Genomic DNA, 21,566 nt, shown 5'->3' with positions numbered 1-21,566 from the left:
ACAGTGTGTGATTGCTCTCTACCCCAGAGAGCTTGTTATTTCAGGGTAAACAAGCAGCACCCTGTACAAATACAATGCAGGGCCAAAGAACTGATTATACTGAGTCAGGGTCCTCATGCCTAGTTACAGGAAATTTAACATTTTCATTTTATTAGTCAATCAGGTGCAGCTCTATTACTGACAACTTTGAGGCCTCAACCCAAAATTCGGTTTCTGCATGGGGCCTCAGCAGGATACTTCCAGTTTTGGTATTTATTAGATATAATCCTGATTTATGAGCCAAATGTTGTTCTGCAGTGTTTCAATGGATTTTACATTTGTAGTTCAGCCAAACATATTTTTTCCTGAGTAGTACAGACTTGTTATAAAAGAATGGCCATCAAAATCATCAGTTTTGCTGAGCTGAACTTGTTTGGAAATGACATTTATATGTAAGTGGAGTCTGCTGATGTATGTATACCTGGCATTTCATGAGAAAGATCAAGAAATCTGGGTTTTCTCTTTTAGATGTGAGGGTTTTCTACTCACTGAGAGTGAAATCTGGTGATTTTGATGTGTTTGAACAGAGGGTTTTGTTTACCAGACCAGAGATTTAATTTTCTTCACTTTTGCCCTTAGCTATATTTTGCAGGATCTTCTTTTCTCAGCCATCTCTGCCTGCACTTTTGAGTGTATGTTGAAATTTTCTATTCCAATTGAATGTAAACAATGTAAACCAATTAATGACAAAGTATTTCATGTCTATGTTCCGTAGTGATGACGTGGTCTTAAGCCAATACAAACTAAAAGATAGGACCATCAGATTTCCAATGAGTTTCCTCATTAGATGCCAGCTCTACAGATAGTCAAGGTCATGATTATGTGTTCAATGCAATAAGTGTAAATGTCCCTATTTCACAATTTTATGAAGAGTAAGGGGTTTACAGCTGTCATATTTAATGCAATTTAAAAGATGCATATTTAAGAGAGCAGAAAAAGAAACCCATATCTCTAATTAAAAAAAGCACTGCTAGTAACAAGAGACAAACACAGGAGTTATGTATGTGAATTCTGACAGTTAAGAGCATTGTGATAGTTTCCTATTAAAAAAGTCTTACACCAACTCTGCTAAGCTAATGTGGCATGAGTGGGAATTAGAAGACTCTGTGGTAAAACTGCTAATAAGGAAAGGACTTGACACTGAACCAGGGGTTGTACAAGCTTAATGTAATAGACAAAGAGCAATTGTTGCTGCCTTGAAATGTTTATAATCCATATAGTCAAGAGAGAGTGAGCAGAAGGGAAGTGAAACGTTTCCTCACAAAAAGGTGATTTCTTTTAAACTTGAATGGTCAATTAGTTTTTGAAAAATTGCTGACAAACTTCTCCAGGGATGAAAATTAGGGATTGAGAACCTGTAAATTTGTGGCCTGTACCTTTAGAGTGTGTATTGAAGGAGCCTGCCATAGAACTACAAGTGTTGTGAATTTTGAAGTGGTTATTTTCAGGCAGCTCTTGCCTGGACACCTGAACTTGTTTTTGCTTGCCTCAGCTGCAGTCATTATGGAGATCTATGAACAGGAGTCAAAATCTCAAAGCTTCCAGGTTCATTGGAGGTCTAGAGGGTAAAGTGGAAATAGCATGGAGTGATGTTGAGGTGAAAAAAATGAATTGGATAAAGGAGACAATAAATGAGCACTCAGTGAGAGTGATCCTCCCACAGGAACATGCCCTTTTAAAAGCTGTCCAAAACTCTGTCTAGTTTCTAGCAGTAGGCCAATGCTGTCTTTTTAATACTGCAAATACTGTTATTTCCTGGGTGCTCACCAGACCATAGGTGGTGGAGGGGAATGGGGATAACACTACAATTTCAGTAGCTTGGGCAAGACTCTGGATGAGGGGATTGAGTCAGTCATCAGCAAATTTGCAGATGACACCAAGTTAGGAGCAGATGTTAGTCAATTAGAGGGTAGAAAGGCTCTGCAGAGGGACCTTGACCGACTGGACAGATGGGCGGAGTCCAATGGGATGACATTCAACAAGTCCAAGTGCCGAGTGCTGCACTTTCGCCACGGCAATCCCATGCAGAGCTACAGGCTGGGGTCAGAGTGGCTGGAGAGCTCCCAAACAGAGAGGGACCTGGGGGTGCTGATTGACAGCCACCTAAACATGAGCCAGCAGTGTGCCCAGGTGGCCAAGAGGGCCAATGGCATCCTGGCCTGCATTAGGAATAGTGTGGCCAGCAGGAGCAGGGAAGTCATTGTGCCCCTGTACTCTGCTTTGGTTAGGCCGCACCTTGAGTACTGTGTCCAGTTCTGGGCCCCTCAGTTTAAGAAGGACATCGAAACACTTGAACATGTCCAGAGAAGGGCAACAAGGCTGGGGAGAGGCCCTGAGCACAAGCCCTATGAGGAGAGGCTGAGGGAGCTGGGATTGTTTAGCCTGGAGAAGAGGAGTCTCAGGGGAGACCTCATTGCCCTCTACAACTACCTGAAGGGAGGTTGTAGCCAGGAAGGGATTGGTCTCTTCTCCCAGGCAACCAGCACCATAACAAGGGGACACAATCTCAAGCTGTGCCAGGGGAAGTTTAGGCTCAAGGTGAGGAGAAAGTTCTTCACCGAGAGAGGGCCATTAGTCATTGGAATGTGCTGCCCAGGGAGGTGGTGGAGTCACCATCCCCGGAGGTGTTCAAGAGGAGATTGGATGTGGCACTTGGTGCCATGGTCTAGTCATGAGGTCTGTGGTGACAGGTTGGAGTCAATGATCCTCGAGGTCTCTTCCAACCTTAGTGATACGGTGATACTGTGATATTTTACTAGGTAAGGTACCACAAGGTGCTTGCATTATTTATCAAAATGTTGCTTTCTGAAATCTCCCTGTGGGAGTAAATCTTGCAGGTGCTTAGCTCTGTTTTCTTACAGGCTGTATGAATTCAGACATAGAACCTATGACCTGGGACCAAGATCACACAAGCAATTATATATGTAAGAAGCAGCCTCACTTTAAGTTGCCGAGTCTGATGTGAACTAACTTAGGCTACTTGCTCTTACACAGCTTCTTTTCTACTCCCTAATTGATTGCAGGAGATGAGCAAATATTTCTAAGACTTGTGTACATGATATTTTATTATCCTTTACAGTTAGGAATGCAGGCAGCCAACAGATCTGAAGCAAATGGCCACAAGCAGCACTGAAGTATCAGATTCAGCTGTGCTGAGAAAGTAGAGAACACAGAGAACACTGAAAAAGGCAAGAGCAAAGAAATGCTGACCAGGATCCAAACTTAGAAAATGCTGTTGGAATCTCAGGGCCAAACTTTTCAATCTAATCTAATACCAGTGCTAGGAACTGGCTCTGGCTAGAAATATCCAGAGCTATTTTATCTAAATATGCCCATCTGCCAAACAAATTAATAGCCCACTCTGCAGCTTTTGCCTCAGGGACCCAGGGGACTACTTCACTATTGAGGGGTAGAGATTTTTAAGATGAGTGATATTCTGAATAGGGGTGATGTAAACTGTACATTCCTAACTAGATGGCAGGTCTTGAGGGTCAGCTTTGTCATCTAGTTGTTTTCCTTCTAGTCTCCCTCCTCTTTTGGATTTGTTCTTGTAGTACTACTAGCCATAGTGTTGGAACAGAACAATCTATTTTCTGCATCAGTTGATCTAATGGATAAATTCTGGCCAAAAAAAAAAAAAAAAATATCACTTTTGATCAAGTCTAAATTGTCTGCTAACTGCACTGGTGTGTTGTTTTTGAAGATAAACTGCAGAGGTACAAGCCACAGTTAAAAGACTCTGGTTAAGTAACTGTAGCAACTGAAATGGGTGGAAAGTAAAGCTTTCCGGAAGTTTCAGCTACTTTTCGTTGACTAGTATTACAAAAATAAAAGATCAGGTCCTTATCAGTACTCTTGCCTGTCACAGAGCCTATTACCGTGGTGATGTGCAGACTGGAAGGAACAGCTTTCCTCAGCTGTCGGGGTGAACCTGCAGAGAGAGCAAGCAGCCTGTGAGCCTTACAGTGGCACGGCGGAGCCAGAGCAGCAGGTGCTGGCGCGTAGTCGGCGACGTCCTGCGAGGCGGGAGCAGCTCGCGGGCTGCCCGCTCTGCAGCCTCAGTCCCGCACGCGGCGCGGCTGGGCGGCCAGGCTGATTTCGGCAGAGGGCGCTCTGCTCCTAACCATGGAGGAGGCGCGTTCCCGGGCTGGTGAGAAACCCAAACGGAGTGGAGACGTTTCCAGTGCAACATTTTTTTAACTAAGTCTTCATCGGTTATGTTTAGTTCACTGGAGCGTATTTTTAACTTCAGTGGCAAGGAAAATAGCCCCTTTTCTGCGTGCTGCTATTAGCCGACTCGACGAAAGCTTGGAACATCCGTGGAAGCCGTAGCGCAAAGGTAGAGGATTTTAGTGTTGCCGTTCAGCAGCCCGAAGCTCGGAGGGAGAAGAGTGAAGCTGTCGTGTGGGACCTACTCGTCAGATTTACAGTAGGTAGCCTAAAAATACCGTGCAGGGCAGCAGGATTAAAGACCTCCTCTGTGTGAGCAGATCTGCAGCTGTATTGTGAGAGTTACTTGGAGATGAGACACAGGATGGTTGCGGTTTTGGAAGCTGCTTTGCATCAGACTTGAGGGCTGACTTCACGGTAGCTTTTGCCCCTCGGGGGAAGACGAACCACTTGGTCCGGGGCTGCCGGGGTCTCGGCCGCCGGCATCGGAGCGCCGCCAGTGCCTCAGCAGCTGGGCGGCGTGGGGGAGAGGGGGGCAGGCCGGGCCCCCTTGGCCTATAGCCCGCTTGTGCTGGCCGGGGCGGCAGAAGCTGCGCGGGGGGTGCCGAGCCGCGGCGGAGCGGGCGCCGGGCCGGGCCGGGCCAGGCCACGGCCCCGCGCTGCAGGTGGAGGCGCCCGGGCGCCTCTCTCCGGGGCCGGGCTGCGGGGGCGGCCGGTTGCCAGCAGCCTGTAGGACCTTGGCGAACGTGCGACGGTGGGCTGGAGCCTGGCGTGAGGGAGGGGCCGCCGCTCGTGATGCAGGATGCTGTATTCCCGGTGCCGTGACGGGCGAACGGGAAGGAGACGCCGGCAGAGCCGGACCCAGCCCCGCTGCGCTCTCCCTGCCGAGCCGGGCGCAGTGTTGCCGCACCAGGTGGGTGAGCGGGCGGCTGCTCCGGGGGCCGAGAGCCCTGCAGCCGCCTCCCCGACCTGCTGTCCTGAGCCGGGCTCCGCTGGCAGCCGCCGCAGCCGCGCCGACCGGGTTCGGCGTGAGCAGGGGTGGCCGCGCGGCTGGGGAGGGTCGCGGTGGTGCCTCTGGGGAGCGCAGGCACCGACCTGTGTGAGGTGCAGGAGTCCGCTGTGTTTTGCCAGTTGTGGCTCTCAGCAGTGCCTGGCGGGGTGGGGGTGGGGGTATGAATCCTCCTTATTACCGTAGTTGATTTAAACTTTTGAATGACAGAAGCATCCAGGAGTGATAAAGGTTTTGGGAAGGAGGAGACTTTTTACTATTTTTTATTCTTTTTTTTGAGGAAGGGAAGGAAAGGCGCATTTCTGTGAGGAGTCTCACTTATGTTTAGCTGACAGGTGCAAGAGCTGTTTTGGGTAGATGGTTTTGCTTTGGGATAGCTAACCTTTTGGAAAGCAGTGCTGTTTTTGAAGGAGAGATTTGTGTTCACTGTGAGGCTTTGGAAATCCTGGGGTGGTGCCTGGGAGGAGGGGGGGGTTGACTCTGCCTGCATGTGTATTAGGGGGCGTGGAACTTGTAATATTTTGAGATCAGTCTGATAATGAATGTTCTGAAGCAAAAAGTTACACTGACACTGGAAATTAATAGAGTGGCAGCATTATTGTGTGGGTTTTTTTGGTGTTTTTTTTTTTGGTTGGCAATTTTAAATTGAAGTTTTTAGTAAAAGTGACTGATGATTTCACCCTGTGGTGGTGATAATCACTAAATTGATGTTTGTTTTCTCCACCCAGATCGCTTAAGTGTCTGAGCTGTTATGATCAGAGCTTTCAAAAGGCAGTGCAAATGATTGCCGAAGTCCCAGGGCTGGGCTCTCATCTTGGAGAGGGTGAAAGTGCTGAAACTGCATCAGAAATCCTAGGCTCCCTGAATTTTCCCTTCTGGAGAGCAAGATGGGAGGGGTTGCCAATTTGATTAAATTCTTCTGCATTCAAGAGTTAATCAAATTTGCGTGCTGTTGCCAGCTTCCCCAAAGCTTTCATTTTCACCCCTTTCTGTTCCCTATTTGGATCTACCTCACCCTCCAGGCTGTGCTCATAGCATGCATCGCCTCTCCTCTTCTGGCCAGCACAAAACTCTGATGTTTGCATTGCATTTCTTCCAAAGGCCGGTTCCATGCCTTTGCCCAGTTTGCTTTAGTCATTGAAATTCTGGCGAGGTCCACTTGGTTTTGTTTGTAATGTGAAAAAAATTCTCTCAGCAGAGTCCCAAGGCACGAGGATGGCCATCCCTAAAGTCACAGGGCTGTCCTGGGAGATAACCTGGCTTGCTATTGTTCTCTATGCTCACCTACAGGTACGTAATGGTCTTGTTCCTATTGTCATGTCTGGTCCTTTATCAGATTATCTTGCTGCACACTCTGAATTACTGTTTTTAAAACAGAAAACTACTGAAGGAACTGCACTGTAAATTAAAGCTACCAGTTGTGAAGGTTCTCCTTTCAGTGAACTGAATTTCAAAGACATCCATGCAGGAAACTAATTCTCTCTTCCTGGTAATATTGTACCTGACTTTACTATATGGGACCTACAGGGGGATCTTGCCAGAGGTGTAATGCCATGAGTCTTCTAGGCAGCGCAGCCGCTCTTCGGCCCCCAGGAGGTTTAGCACCTGATAAATGTTAAGATACTGTAAGTGACAAGGGTAGAAATATCTAAAGCGCTTGGAAGGTGAAGGCAGTGTTGGGGACAGGTAGTTCTGGGGGGGGAAAGGTAGTCCAAAAAGGTTTTAGCTTCAAATGTTCAATGAATACAGGAATCGTGGAGGAAAACCATAGCTGCCAACTGATCTATTGCCTGACACATGAGCCTAATCAGTTCCAAGAAGTGAGTATTTCAAGAAATATGGTGTGCTGGCATGCAGCAGAAATGTTGTTATAGTATGTCATTCTCTATACTGATAGTTCCCACAGCACAGAACATTTCAAGGATTGTTCAGTTTTAAATACACCCAGATCCAGAAATCGTTGGAAAGGGACAGCTAAATAAACCAAAGGGTATTTTTTTGCAATAGATAGCAGGGTTTTTTAAAGTATTGAAGTAAGTTCTGTTTGTGCTGTTGCAGTGCTGAGAAATGGTGCTTTCAGACTGGGGCCTGACCAGTGCATTACATAAATATACATTCTGAAGAGTTTTGCCTTGAAGGAAAGTACAGGAGGAGTAAATTCAAAAGGAGTGTGAAGTACTGGGGAGACTGTACTAGACAGCTGAGTAAGGGTGGACTTTGAGATTTAAGGTAGTGGAAATGGGGCATCAACCCATGCTCAGTAGCCCTGCTGAGTGCACTGTGCACCGTGAGTCACTTGGCAGCTGCCTGTTGATGGACACCTCCTATATCTGTATTATGGTTGCAGCTAGTCATGAAAGTACTCTGGGTACTTGAGTAAAGGGCTTGTGTTAACAATTACAAGATTTATACTTAATTGTGCAGTAAAATGCAGTGCATTCAGCACATGTCCAGGCAGATAGGGCAGCAGTGGGATCTTCTGCTTTCTCCTTGCACATTTCTTATGCAAGAACAAAAATGTTACTGGTTTGCTGTGTCTGTGCAGCTTGTATTTTTGTGTGCAAGCAGCTGAGTAATGGGCTCAAAAGTAGTAAGTAAAGTTCACTTAATAGTTCTGTTCAAGGTAAGAATGGAAGTTCAGAGAAGGGAAATGTCAACTTTGTGCTTGGGCCTTTTGGTTAGGAAGATATTTTATCTCTACAATATTTCTTTTTCTTTCATCTTTTTCTTGTTGTAGAACTGGAACCAGTAGTGGCATAGTTTCCTCTTTTCCACGAATGGTTTGGCATAGCTTCACTTGTCTCTTTATAATAAAAAGCAACCCAAACACACTGTAGTAATCAATAGGCTATTGTGAGTAGCTTTATGAACATTTCAATCCAGGTCAAACTTTTTGGTCTTGATTGTGCTTTAAAATATTGTAAACTATTTGACATATTTGAGTCATTAACACTTAACCCAAATCTTGTAGGAGGCCTTTCTGCTCCTAAGTTTTAGATGTTTTATCACAATTTTAGGCACATTAAGGTATTTTATATTATTTAACATAACATTTTTTGGTATCCAATAACCATTAATTCTTTAATTGGTTGCTTGGGGCCATACTATATGGACCACACACAGCCATTCTACCCTAATATTGTACCATAGCTTCCACTTGTGTTGTTTTTGGCTATTAAAGTGCTTATGTCTGGAGCTAATCAATTAGAAACAATTGGATGCTGGGCAAGGTCACAAGTCTATGTCACATCACTTATGTGCAATTGATTAATTTCATCCGGCTTGAGGCAGGTACAGAATAAAATAATGACCATTTAAAAAGAATGTGGTGGAAATGTGGTATGAGTGTAGTGCAAAGAAAACTATAACATGAGAAGTTGTGAAAAAGAGGTAGCTGTTACTGAGAAGAAATGGAAGTTAACTTTGGTTATAGGAGCCCTTTCTGATTCTTCATAGCACACTAACAAGCACAGCATGGTGTTTCGTTAGGCTTCATGCTGTGCTCTGCCCTTACAGATATGCAGCGTCTCAAGTTTGACAAAGTTATTTTGTCAAGGGCAGATTAGTTGCTTTACTGGTAGGTAAGTTAGTAAGTAAGGTAACCCAGTAAATGGTTTACTGCTGTGTAGTGCTGAACTGGCTCTTTCATTACATCCGCTCTGTGACCAAGAGTGGTGGCATAGATGGCTCAGGAGGAGATCCCTTATGGGCAGGTAGCTTTGGCTGTGGTGTTCTGCAGACTTAAAGCCCATGTTTTCTGCTATGTGCCAATGTAAATGGGATGAACGGAATTGCTTTCGTCTAAAGCCAGTGGTAATCCAAGCAGATGATCTCTGTATGATTTTCTTGAAAACAAACAAAAAAACCTCCACCACCAAATGGTAGCTGCAACCTGGAAAAATTAGTTGTTTCTAAATATTTCAGTGATTAATCTCTCCAAAGAAGCTAGCTGTACACAATACTACTGTACACAATACTGTACACAAACTATGTGTATTTCTGAATATTGATCTTGGCCTTGAATGTACCTATTACATGTGTAATTATTGGTAAATATGGTTTAAAATGCTCCTAATTTTCTTGCACAGTAGTAGATGAGCTATCAAAACTACAGATTTTCAGAGATGGCTAAACTAATAAATAAAATAGAGCTATCCAAGTCCACTTTTGCTTGTTTTAAGTGATCTCTGGAGTTCGTATGGCTCCATAATAGAATAGAATAGAATTAACCAGGTTGGCAAAGACCTCTGAGATCATCAAGTCCAACCTAATATTGGTAATTGGAAAGGCAAGATGCTCAGTCTGTTAACCAACACCCTTAACCTTCTGAAAAACATTGTTAGACCATTCAGCTGGGTGTTGTTATGACGCGTATGTGAGGCTGTGTGCATCTGTGTATTCTTACTAATGGACTAATGGCAGCAAGAAATGATAGCTGGCAGATTTATACAAACAAATATATATCATCAAGAATTTTACACATGGATTCATTTTAGATGTATTCTCTGGTATGGTGTTTTCAAATCAGGACTGTGCTGATACTTTCTTAGGTTCTTGCAGTTCGAATGAAACCCTCTACGAGTCAGTCTATTTAATCTCCAAAGACCATGGGGTTTCTAATGTCTGAGTAGGGAATAACAGTGAAGACACCATGTCTGGATATTTAAGAAGCATTAGCTCTGGGTTTCTATGGAAGGGAAAGCTTTTGCAGGTCACTTATTCGTGGAATAAACTGTGGGTTGCTCCCATGATTTATGTTTCTGCAATCCCTGCCTGCATTGTGTTGTGTGTGTTTTTTTTTTTCCTAACTATCTGATGTTTTAGATGTAAAGGATATACATGCTGAAAACATTATCTTATTCAGGGTGATTCTGCCATAACCAATCTGACAAAAACTACCAACATAGTAAATGTCTTTAAGGTTGAGTTTTGCAAGGCCAAAAATCTGATGTCCATTATATGACATAGTGAACTTGGAGACCATCTTTGTGAAAAACCTTTGGAATATTGTTTTATAGTCACTGAACACATTGCATACTGATGTTCAGAAAAGAGATTATGATCTACATGTTATACAAAATCTCTAATAACTTTAATAAAAAATATCAGGATGAGATTTGCAAGTCCAGAGTTAAATCTGAAGCAGATTCCCTTTTTTGTAGGCAGGTTGCAATTCTGCACCCATTTGGAGTTTTGCCATAAGCCTCAATAGTCCTGTGGTTTTATTCTTAGTTTAAAGATTGAAATGCCTCTACTATAGACAAATAACACTTCTGAGACTCTGTAGAAGTGCTCTGACTTAAAATATTCATCGTTATTGACAAGGTTGTAACTCAGTGACAGTGTTACCAGAAAAATTATCTAAGTTTCTGAACTTGCTTTGAATGTATGACTAATGATGATTGCTCAGCCAGTACTCATAGGATCTGAACTGCTGTTACTCCCAATTTAGTGTCCTAAAAAATTGAATTGCCATAAAAGTTGTGATGAATCTGCCTTGTGACTTGAAACACTAACTTTGTATGAATACTTATTTTTTAAAAATACTCAAAAAACTGAAGTCAGCTATGGGAAATGGCCAAGAGGGAAGGCAGCCTTTCTGTTCATTCAGAAATCAAGATTTAGCCATCCAAAAGAACAAGTTTTGCTTCAAAATAACATCTTTAAAAATCTGAGTTCTTTTTGTTGGCTTTTACTTCTAGAACCTGTGAGTTTCACGTATTAGGCTGCACCTTGAGTACTGTGGCCAGTTCTGGGCCCCTCAGTTTAAGAAGGGCATTGAGACTCTTGAATGTGTCCAGAGAAGAGCAACGAGGATGGTGAGAGGCCTCGAGCACGAGCCCAATGAGGAGAGGCTGAGGGAGCTAGGGTTGTTTGGCCTGGAGAAGAGGAGGCTTAGTGGAGACCTTATTGCTGTCTACAACTACCTGAAAGGTGGTTGTAGCCAGGAGGGGGTTGGTTTCTTCTCCCAGGCAACCAGCACCAGAAGAAGAGGACACAATCTCAAGCTGTGCCAGGGGAAGTTTAGGCTCGAGGTGAGGAGAAAGTTCTTCACTGAGAGAGTTGTTAGTCATTGGAATGTGCTGCCCAGGGAGGTGGTGGAGTCACCATCCCTGGAGGTGTTCAAGAGGAGATTGGACTTGATGATCTTTGAGGTCTTTTCCAACCTTACTGATTCTATGATTCTGTGATTCTATGATTTTTATATCTTTATCTGCAATTTTCTTGTCTTGAAGGTCTTCTTAAAATAGTTCTCCATACTCACCTGAATCCAGGAGCTGGGGTTTAAGTAAACACCAAGTTTAATGTGGCTTGTGATGTAGTAGTAAAATACATTAACTTCAGAGATAGTGGGAGCCAATTTGTAATTGTGCCACTGTGCTTGTTTTTCTTGTAAGGCTATGCAAGAAATCTCTGGGCATGACTACATCATGTTCTGCAGATGTTGTACTTTAAGTCAGTGTGTTGATGAGATTTAACATAGTTGGTAGTACTGAGGATGAAGTCTCGTAGCTGTGTACAGTCCAACACAGTCTTAGGTGAATGATTCCAGTGTAATTCCTAATATGCAAAATCTCTGGAAAACAGAGGGAGTTTGTGCACGGTGAAAGAATGGGTTTGTTTTTCAAGTACAGTTTGCTAGTGAGCACAGCATTCCAGAATGGGCATTGTATATAGCCATGGCAACTCTGAAGAGACAGCTAAGGCCCACATAGGAACTGTATAGCACTGTGGTTCTAATATCTGCTCTGCACTCACTTTATTGGCACTGATAGATAAATCATTCTTCTGGGGTTTGAAAGTGTGCATGTAACTTTACTTCCCATAAGGGAATAACTTTTCTTGATACAAGCTGAAGTCTGTAGACTGTCAAGTGCTCTTGAATTATTTTCAAAATGGCCTCATTCCAACTTCTAGGAGGAAGTGCAGTTCTGTGAACTCACTTTTTGGGGACCATCAGCTACACAAGGATGCGAAACTTAATGCAGAAACATCAGTGTTTTCAGAAGGATCATGTGATGTGGAGTGTTTGTTTTGATGATTTTTGGTAAGACTCAAGACCAAAGTTAAAATTTGTTAAGTATTTAATTGTATTGGTAGGTACTTAGATGGATTTTTTGAAAGGAGTAACAAGGTAAATTTCAATTAATCCAACAGGAACCAGGCACATCCAAAGGTCTGGCTAAGCATTTGTCATCATATTTAGCTGATTCAACCAAAGCTTTCCGTCTTAAAACTCTTGAAAGAACAGGTTTCTGGTGTGTAAATCCTAGTACCTAGATGTGCAGATATTTCATAATTCTTGAGAAGTGCAAGTACAAGCATCACACATTCATACAAAGAGGAGAGATTTTCCAAACTTGGCCTAATATAGCCCTTCCAGACAGTGTATTACATAAATTGTTTAGAAACAATGTTATTTCTGTTTCTAATTCTATATTTATTAGATTTAACATCATGATGGAGAGAAAAACGAAAACAGTATTCTCAGTCTGTTTTGAGAAATGTGGTTTCCAAGAATTGTCAGTTTGTCATGCTTCTGGATGCCCTAGAAGCACAATGAATGCAAGTCAGCCTGACGAAATCATGAAACAGTATTAAAAATGCATTTATGATTGCAATTACTGGATTGTTGTTGTACTCCAACTGTTGTCATTTGTGACATGGTGGGAGGTCCCAACTGGATAATGATGCTGTTTTGTAGCATTAAGTGGTGCATTTGTTTATATGTGGAAACATGTATTTCTGTATTTGTAATGTTTTTTTCTGTCATCAGGTGCCTTGCCAAAAACTGAAGCTGCTTAAAATTTATAGGATACAGCCTCTTGTTAGCACATGCAAGCAGAACGTGGGAGCATTTATAGTGTGTGTATGTAAAAGGAGCTATAGAGACTGTATAGTAAGTGCAGATGTAAAGAGGAGAGTTTTAACTGCCTGAACTATTGCCTTTTAGTATCATAGAAGTAAGAGGACATGGGTACTGCACTGCCACAGAACACAAAAAGAGATTCTGTTCTCTCAAGATCTGTTTGCCAGTAAATGTTTTCTGCACACTGCAGAGGCTCTGAGAAGGTTGCAGAAATGTGCTTTATTCTGAGCTGGCTAAATCAGCAAGAAATTAACTACCTCCAAAGAAAACCACCCTCTTTTATTGGGATTTCCCTGGTTCTATATATGGCTGCTCCAGGGCATTTTCTGGCGCAGAGAAAGATGAAAGGACAAACCAACTACTGGTTCTAGTACATTCAGATTCACCTCTTCTGGTGTAAGTTTTCCTTGCTTTCTCAGCTCCTGCAACCTCTTGTTGCTGTAGCAGTGGTATGGAAGCTTAAGGCTAAGCAAACCCAGTACTCTCTGTATGTATAATAAATGAAATATGCTAAAATATTATTTTGCTTCCTCTCTCAAGTCTCCTTTTGTTAAATGTTTGCAAGGTCTTATTACTGAATTGATGCTTTATTTTCTTGAGTCTCCAACTAGTTTTAAACTGTTCCCTGGTTCACTGACATGGATGTTGGCTGATAAAACCAGTATCAGTATCTTCAGTATTGCCTGCTTGGTAGATGATGTTCTAGATGGAAACTGCCAGGTACATTGAACATATTACTGATTATTTCAGCTGATCTCATCAACACTTTTGTTAGAAAGCAGAAGTGTGAGTACTTTTATCGATGGAGAGATTAATGATTGAACTTGGTGATCTTAAAGGTCTGATTCTGTGTGTTGTGTATGATATGAGGGATTTTACTAATGCTACTAACAGATAAACCTGATCAGGCTCTGGTTTTGTGGCCTATTTTTATAACTAATATTTATAGAAAAATAAGGTGCTTTGACTAATGATTACATTTTTTCTCTAAAACAGTGACTGTTGAGTGAGTCTTTTCAGGGAATAGCCAGTTCAGAGCTTGGCAGCTGTTAACAGTACCCATTGAATGGTAGGAAGTGCTATGAAGGGAAGGTGTAAAACAGAGCAAAGATCAGCCTGAACTGTATGAATTCCAGGTTTGCCCACACTTGACTGTATACAGTTCTGATCCTTTTATGCATGGAGTGGAAAGGCTAGACATGAATCATCTGGTAACTTGTTTCTTCCAGCATAAGAACTGAGAGTCATTAAATAAAACTACAAGGAGACAGATTCTAAACAATGAAATGTGATTGTCATCTCTGTAATGATCTTTAGCACTCCTTGCCATAGTTGTTTGGGATTTTTTGAGTAGAAAGTTAAAAGGAATTCAGAGGAGACAGGATGAATACTGGGAAGATCCAGTATGCAGTACTATATAAACAAATCATAACAGGCTAAGGAAAGTAGGTGAGTCCAGGAAAGTATTCCAGCAAGTATACTTGCTTCAGGCATGCTGTTTAGGTGTCCAGTGACGGTTATTTCTGGAAGCTGATGTGCTGGATGGATCCTTGGTCTGAACCAGTTCAGCTGTTCTTAAGTCATTTGATGTTCTGTGGTGCTACACTTGAGGATTGTTGAACTAGAAGTTAGAACTAATCCTAGACCTCCTGTAACTTATGACTCATCACTTAAAAACTAACAAATAAATCTGTTCTCTAAACTCCATGTGTATCTGGAGGTATGTCCTGGATGCATAAGAACTTGCTCCAAACCTATGTGCGTGTCTGCATTCTGAGTTGCTTTGTGTCTGCCTGAATCTTTTATGTTTATTTTTAATTTTTACGTTGTTACTAATTTATTTTTTTTTTCTTTACAAACATTTTGATAATGTTTCTGGTGCATTTTCAAATTTTTAAGCTTTGGAATCAAAGTGTGCAAGGAAATTCAGGGTCATCTTGCTTAATTGCTGGAGTAGCTTCTTTTTTTCTTATAAAACAAACACTAGTATTGCCTTGAACAAGATAAATAGGGAAATGGCTTCTGACATTTTACTAAATAAGGCTTGGCTTAAGTTCCACTATCATTATGTGGTCAGTCCTACTGTAAGACCCACATATTTCAGACATTTTCCCTGCATGAGCGAGCTCTTGCCTTCACCCCTGTGTGAAACTGCACACCCAAATGATTCTCCCATTTCCTCTTCCTTCATCTTTCAGTTTAACGGAACACAATAGGTTGGTTAAAATTAGGAGAAAACCTCTAGAATGCCATCTTTTAATGTATGAATTTTTTACCATGCAGCTGTTTTATCTTCTTCTAAGAGGAAAGTATAAATGTGTTTTTAATGCCAGGATCTGGGCTTAAAATGCTGTTACTTATCCAGTGGGAACAGATTTGAAAATTAGTAAGCAATTAAATTAGTAGGCAAATACATTTTACTTTTTGTTGCAAGTCTCGTGGGCCTTTCAAATATCCTGTTAGCATCACCTGTTCTTAACTTGCAACCTTTTAAATCTTCACCTGCTATACAAAGTAGTGTTACTTTGAAAGGGAACATTTTCTGTATAGTTTTTATTGTTATTTATGAACTTAACTTTAAAAAAAAAAAAAAGTGTGGTTTCTCCAAGGGCAACAGAGATGTACTGGGAACACTAAGCTTTTCTTGGAGAAAGTTTCTTCCTGTAGATAACCATCTTGAAAAGGGCCTTTAGCTGGGATAACAGAACATGTGGGTCTTGTTCTGATCTTTTGAACTTGCTTGATTTATGTCCTTAGCAAACACCAATGATTTATTTGTTTATAATTGGGTATTTTTCTTGCTGAATTTAGTCCTCTGTGAACCATCTGTCATACGTCACACAGAAGCCACTATTTTGTAGTGTGGAAAATATAGGAATTGTAGACTTTCTTTTTTAATATTTTAAATGTTAAGGCTGGTCCTTGAAAACACTGGAGAAAAGACTGTGGCATCTTCATCTGTATGATAGGAGTGTCCCACATCATTCCTTGTCTACTGAAAGCTCCTGTTGAATCAGTAGTAGTATGAGGACTCTTAGCCTAGGCACTGTAAAACTTAGTTCTGAAAGAGATCCAGGCTGGGGAACCCTGTGGACTTCGTTAGGTTGCTGTGTCACCAGTGAGACCTTATTTTGTAAATTAGAGCTCAGGATTTCTACTTCACCAGTGCAACATTCTGCACCTAAGTGAAAATGCCAGTGAAACCCTAAGGCACTTTGCCTGAGACATCAATGGGAGTTTTTCTTAAGTAAGACTTCCCTATGGGAAGCAAACTGAGGCTGAATTTGATTAGTGCTAGCTAGTTGGTTGTCATATTTCCTGGTGTGTGGTGTGAATTGTTTCATCTCTTCCTGTAACTGCTAAGGACAGATGGCATGTAAAGCTGTCTCTGCAGCTGTTAGTTTTCTTGAAAATTGGTTGTATTTATCCCTCTGGAAAAAAAAAAACCAACAACACACAGATAATAATATAATAAAAAGATATTTTGCCTGTTGCTTATAAGTTTTGCAATATCTGAAGTGCTTTCCATTTTTTTAAATGTCACTTTTTTTATTGTGTGTCACTGAAGACCATTTTATCAGGTGTTCCAGACCATCCCTGTTGGCAGGAATTTCTCTGAACTACTGCAGAGGGAAACGTCAAACAGTCCTTAGAGCATGTGTGCTATTTTTCAGGGGAACTGAAGCAGAACATGGAAGTTTAGTTTTTAAAAACTGATGTGACTTTTTGCCAGATCTACTATATTCAAAAGATTCCTTTGGTCCTTTTAAGGGGTTGCACTCTCCACTGCCTGGTGCAGTTTTGGTAAGGAAAACAGAAGGAAACATGAACACACCATAAGCAAGGAAGACAGAGGGTTGAGTTCTGCATCTAGCATTTTGTGCATATGAAAATTGACATCATGGTGTTGGAATGTTGACCGTGTTTTGCATTTTGCTAGCTGCTCTTACTGGAAAGCATGTGTTTCAAAGAGAGTTTTCAATTTTTGTAAGCCTTTGCCTCCATAATAGCCCCATCTCATTTTGAATATAGACTTCAGCTATGAATAAGATTTAACTTGTGAAGTAAAAGATTTCTTTGGTGCAAAATATGAATGGATTACATGAACTTTAACCCAGTAATGTGCATGCCTGAACCAGTACAATCAAAGGTAAACTTTAGGTTCCACTGTTACCATTCAACATGGTCTTACTCTATTCAAGAATGTCCTATTTTGAGTGTAAGGGTACTTAGTTCCGAGGAAATACTCTCAGGAAAAGCTGCATTAAGTGTGGGCTGCACAAACTCAACCCTTCATGGGAGATTTTCACTTACATGCTTTCTTAGTTCCAGATGAGCCTCTGAAAGAAGGGAGTTGAGAAGTGAAAAAAACAGACTAGCAGCAATGAAAAAGTAGTACTAGCCCTTCATCTTGAGAGTAATCATCCAGATAAAATTGGCAAATTCAATTAGATTATCTTTCAGTAATGGGCTGGCCTCTCTCTTCAGACTTCATGATCCAACTCATTTTCCCAGAATGTCAGGGCTGTATACTCTGTAGAAAGTTGGCAACCCAAGTTTCCCATGTCATCAACTCTATCCAGTCTCCTGAGAGAAGAGTTTTCTGGTACAACATCCTTGCACCTGCTTGTTCTTCCTCAACTCTCCTCAAAATCGGACTACTCTGAAGGCCTTCATGAAATTATTCCATGCTACTTAAGCAGTTTACTAATTTTTATGATAATGTGATTCTGCAATTGAGATGAGGGGGTCAAGTTACATTACCCTGTCCATGTAATGAAGGACCCAAATTTTTGGTGGTATTTTCAGTGTCTAAGGTTCAGTGACAAGGACTTCCACTGAAACAGTTTTGAGATGTTAAAATATGGGTCAGTTTGATTTATTAAAGTGACAGGTACAACATATTTAGGATTGCAGATGATCAATGCACTAATTGCAAGTAATCAAGCTCAAGCTAGTAATTCCTGGGTAACAGCTGACAAAGTCAGAGACAAATGTTTGCAGTATGTAACAGTAGTGCTGGCAAAAGGTTCAGCTGTATGTTGAAAGCACAGTTCTTACCAATAAGCCATCCCTGTCTTGGGTAGAGGAAGAGGAGCACAACCCTTTGTCTGTCCCCATCTCTGCTAAATATCAGTCTTTTTTCCCCCAGAGAGGTATTCTTGTGTTCTTACCTTTTTTTAAATATATATCCTAATCCACACTGTCCTTCTGTGTCTATCCTACTATGTGATGTTTAGCATGATTTGGGTGGAGAGTAACACATTCACATATGTTTGGCATGTACTTTCATAGAATCATAGAATAGAATCATAGAATCAACAAGGTTGGAAAAGACCTCAAAGATCATCAAGTCCAACCTGTCACCCAAGACCTCATGACTACTAGACCATGGCACCAAGTGCCATGTCCAGTTCCCTCTTGAACATCTCCAGGGATGATGACTCCACCACCTCCCTGGGCAGCCCATTCCGATGGCTAACAACTCTCTCTGTGAAGAACTTTCTCCTCACCTCGAGCCTTTGTTTGGCTCATTATCATACTAGGGGTATAAACTTTAGTTTTGCAGTTAATTAGGCACTGCAGCCTTCAAAATCTGTAGTGAAGCTGCTTGGTTTTGTTGGTTTACATTTGCATCGTGAAATTTAGCTGACACAGGATTGTCTTATCTTCACAAGCTGCCCTCCTTCTGCTGCTTGGCAGGTCGGCTCTGCAAATCTCCATTCCCAGAGATAACATAAACATCTCTTGGTCATAGACATCTCAACCTTTCTCCCAAAGTGCACTAAATTAGCCTGTATGCCCATCACATGGCATGCTGGGCAGTTATCCCACAGGCTGCTCAGAGGACATGTAAGAGCTCCAAGTTTTCAGAGACATGTAAACAGATTCACGGGGCTCTCACCTGTCTGTTATTTTCCTGTGTCTTGTGAAGGTTCTTGTTTATTTGTTGGTTTTCTTTTTTTACTAAAAATAAGTATTATTTTTACTATTTCTTCAGAATATTTCTAGGTAGACAGCTAACTGTATATCTGAAATGTTGAGTATTAATTGTCATAATAGCTATCTATGACTTTTATTGGTTATTTCTAGAATCCTATTTCAAATATAGCAAGATTTGTGTAAGCTTTATTGTTAGGTGTGAAATTTAATCTTTATTAAGATTAAGTGTTTAATAGTGCAATTTGCTGTGTATGTTGCAAATATAACCTTCTATGAATAGCTCCTCTGTAAAAAAAATAGCTCCTCAACAAACCAAAAAACCCCAAACCAACCACATTTGATATGTTATGTGTGGACTTAAATCCAATATGTTGTTTTCTGTAACTAAAGGAAATGATAGGAAGAAATTTACAGAGTAGGATTTATTCTCTTAACTTTAATTTCTATAAAACTTTTCTCAGCTTGTTTCTCAAACTCAACAAGTTGAACTTTGCTTCTGTATTTGGATTTTGTTTAAAATGTGCTGTGCATAACTTCCATTGTTCCTTGAATATTATTCTGAAAATAATACAAAATGGCTGTTTTTCATATACATAAGGGGAGGAAAATATGAGTAGTACTGGGTGGAATAGTGATTTAAATGAAATGCCCTGGTTTTCTATTTGTCCATTTAGAGTAGACTTGAGCATTTAAGTGCAAGGTTTCCTGATAAATTACTGGAAATATAAAATGTAATTTTTATAACTTTTGAAGAATTGGGAGAAAGGCTCTCCCTTTCCTTCATGCATTCAGCCCCCAGCCTCCCAGGAAGCAGTAGTATGGAACACATTGGTTTAGAATAGGTATAAAGTTTTTGCTTGATGCTGAAGAAGCAAAACTAGAAGGGCAGCACAGCCTTGCATTTTCCCAGTCTGGATGAGGCATTTGATTAATCTGTGAAATGCTGGTGATTGGTTTGTATTCTTATGGCTTTGGGGCAATTTTGAATGATTCTGTATTTGTAAATAACAGGAATTAACAATTTTGGTTTATTTTGGGATTCAGAGAACATATTAAATCTTCTTGGCCATAGGCATTTTGACTTGGAAATTTTAGTATACTTCCTTTTAAAGTGTGCAGTTACTTCTTTGAGGGTTTTGTTTAATAGGTCCTTTTTTAGGAATTGATGATAATTTTAATGGAACAGTTTTCAGCCAGCTTTTTCCTCTGTTGTTAAAGCTGGCATAAACAAAATGAGGGAAATTGCTGCATGCCTCATCTTAACTGTAAGAAAGGAAAAGCATGTAGGGAAGGGACAAATCTCATTCAGTCATTTTTTTTTGTGCTCTTCTGCATGAGGGTGACATGTGAATGTGTAGGATTTCCTCCAGAGCTATATATATAAAAGCTTTTACAAAGGCACAGAATGCTTATAGCCTGTGTCTTGTGTTGGCTTTTTTTCCCACTATAATCAGGATAAAAGAACATCTCTTTTGGCAATAAAGGCAGGGCTCTGAAATAGAGATGTTCTGGACTGATAATTCCAAGTACAGCCAAACTTGCAGAGAAATATACAGATTAAGATTTATATTTGGATCTTGTAATTTACAATGCATGCTGTTTGGGCTTCATATAAGAACATTTTACGCTGTATAGAGTGCAGAGGAAGCCAGACCTGTACCCAACAAAAAAAGGGGGGGTCAAATGAAAACAGGATTACTGCCACAGCTAACTGCAGCATGGTTTAGCTCTTTTATTGTTTACAATTTGTAAAGCAGTGTAGAATGTGAAGAAATGTGCAGTTATGCAGGATAAGAATAGATCAACTGAATCAGTAAGAACATGGTATTTCACACCACTATTTGCAAGTTTGCTGCATTTTGTAGGTTCTAGCTTCAGTAGCACCCAGTGTGATGGTTGTCTTTGTTCTGAGAAATCAGAGACAACACAGGGCAAAAGGAATCCTTTGCAATTAAATAAAAGGGTGGATGGATTTATTTCCCTGCCTCTGCACAGCCCATTGTTCTTGGATTCTTCTGTATTTTGAAAAGTCTTAGAATGCTAAAGACAAACATATGAGAGTCTGGAACCATGCTAAAGCTTTAGATATTGAACTGTTAGGGTTGGCCTCCTAGCTCACATTAGCTTGTACTGGCAAACTAAGAGCTGACTGCGGATAAGAAAATTCAGGGGAGGTTATTGCCACAGATCCATCCAAAAGTGTTCAGGAATAGTTGAAAAATACTCTGTAGGAATAGTGCCCTTCTGTAAATCTTTAAAATTAAACTATGCTGTTAAGAAGTCTGTTTAACCTTATGTGCAAGTGGTAGTGGTAAAAGAGAAGCTGTTAACATGCCAGAATAGGTGATTTTGCACTGTTGGGTAGAATTCAGATGTGCTGGGATCTTCATATTTCTCCCTGCCCTTGCTGATTTTAAAAGTAGTGAGCAGACTTGTCTTACGTGAGGCACAACAGCTTTTCAACAGACAAGGTCAAGTGGGCAAACCAGGATTGCATACTCTTTTAGAATTCACTGAATAAAAGCTGCTTTTGAA

At 41.0% G+C, this 21,566-nt stretch overlaps 1 protein-coding gene across 4 annotated transcripts in view; it reads left to right on the top strand.

Annotated features, from left to right (window-relative positions):
* The first annotated feature begins 4,202 nt into the window (after positions 1-4,202).
* ADAMTSL3 (ADAMTS like 3) overlaps positions 4,203-21,566 on the top strand; it is a 183,851-nt gene continuing 166,487 nt past the window's right edge. Inside the window, exons 1-2 of one of the 4 annotated variants that reach the window (XM_068143673.1) lie at positions 4,203-4,468; positions 6,417-6,508. In XM_068143673.1, the coding sequence (XP_067999774.1) occupies positions 6,434-6,508 (75 nt within the window). In that variant the 5' untranslated portion in view covers positions 4,203-4,468; positions 6,417-6,433. Of the gene's footprint in view, positions 4,469-5,038; positions 5,123-6,413; positions 6,509-21,566 lie in introns of those variants that run through there. The other 3 variants (XM_068143674.1, XM_068143670.1, XM_068143671.1) reach the window with 3 other exon arrangements.

Source organism: Melanerpes formicivorus, unplaced genomic scaffold (assembly GCF_026170545.1).
Source record: "Melanerpes formicivorus ecotype bairdi unplaced genomic scaffold, bMelFor1.0.p_v2 SCAF_10, whole genome shotgun sequence".
Lineage (NCBI taxonomy): Eukaryota > Metazoa > Chordata > Aves > Piciformes > Picidae > Melanerpes > Melanerpes formicivorus.
Note: the sequence above shows the minus strand (reverse complement) of the source record. Positions and strands in the feature narration are given on the sequence as shown.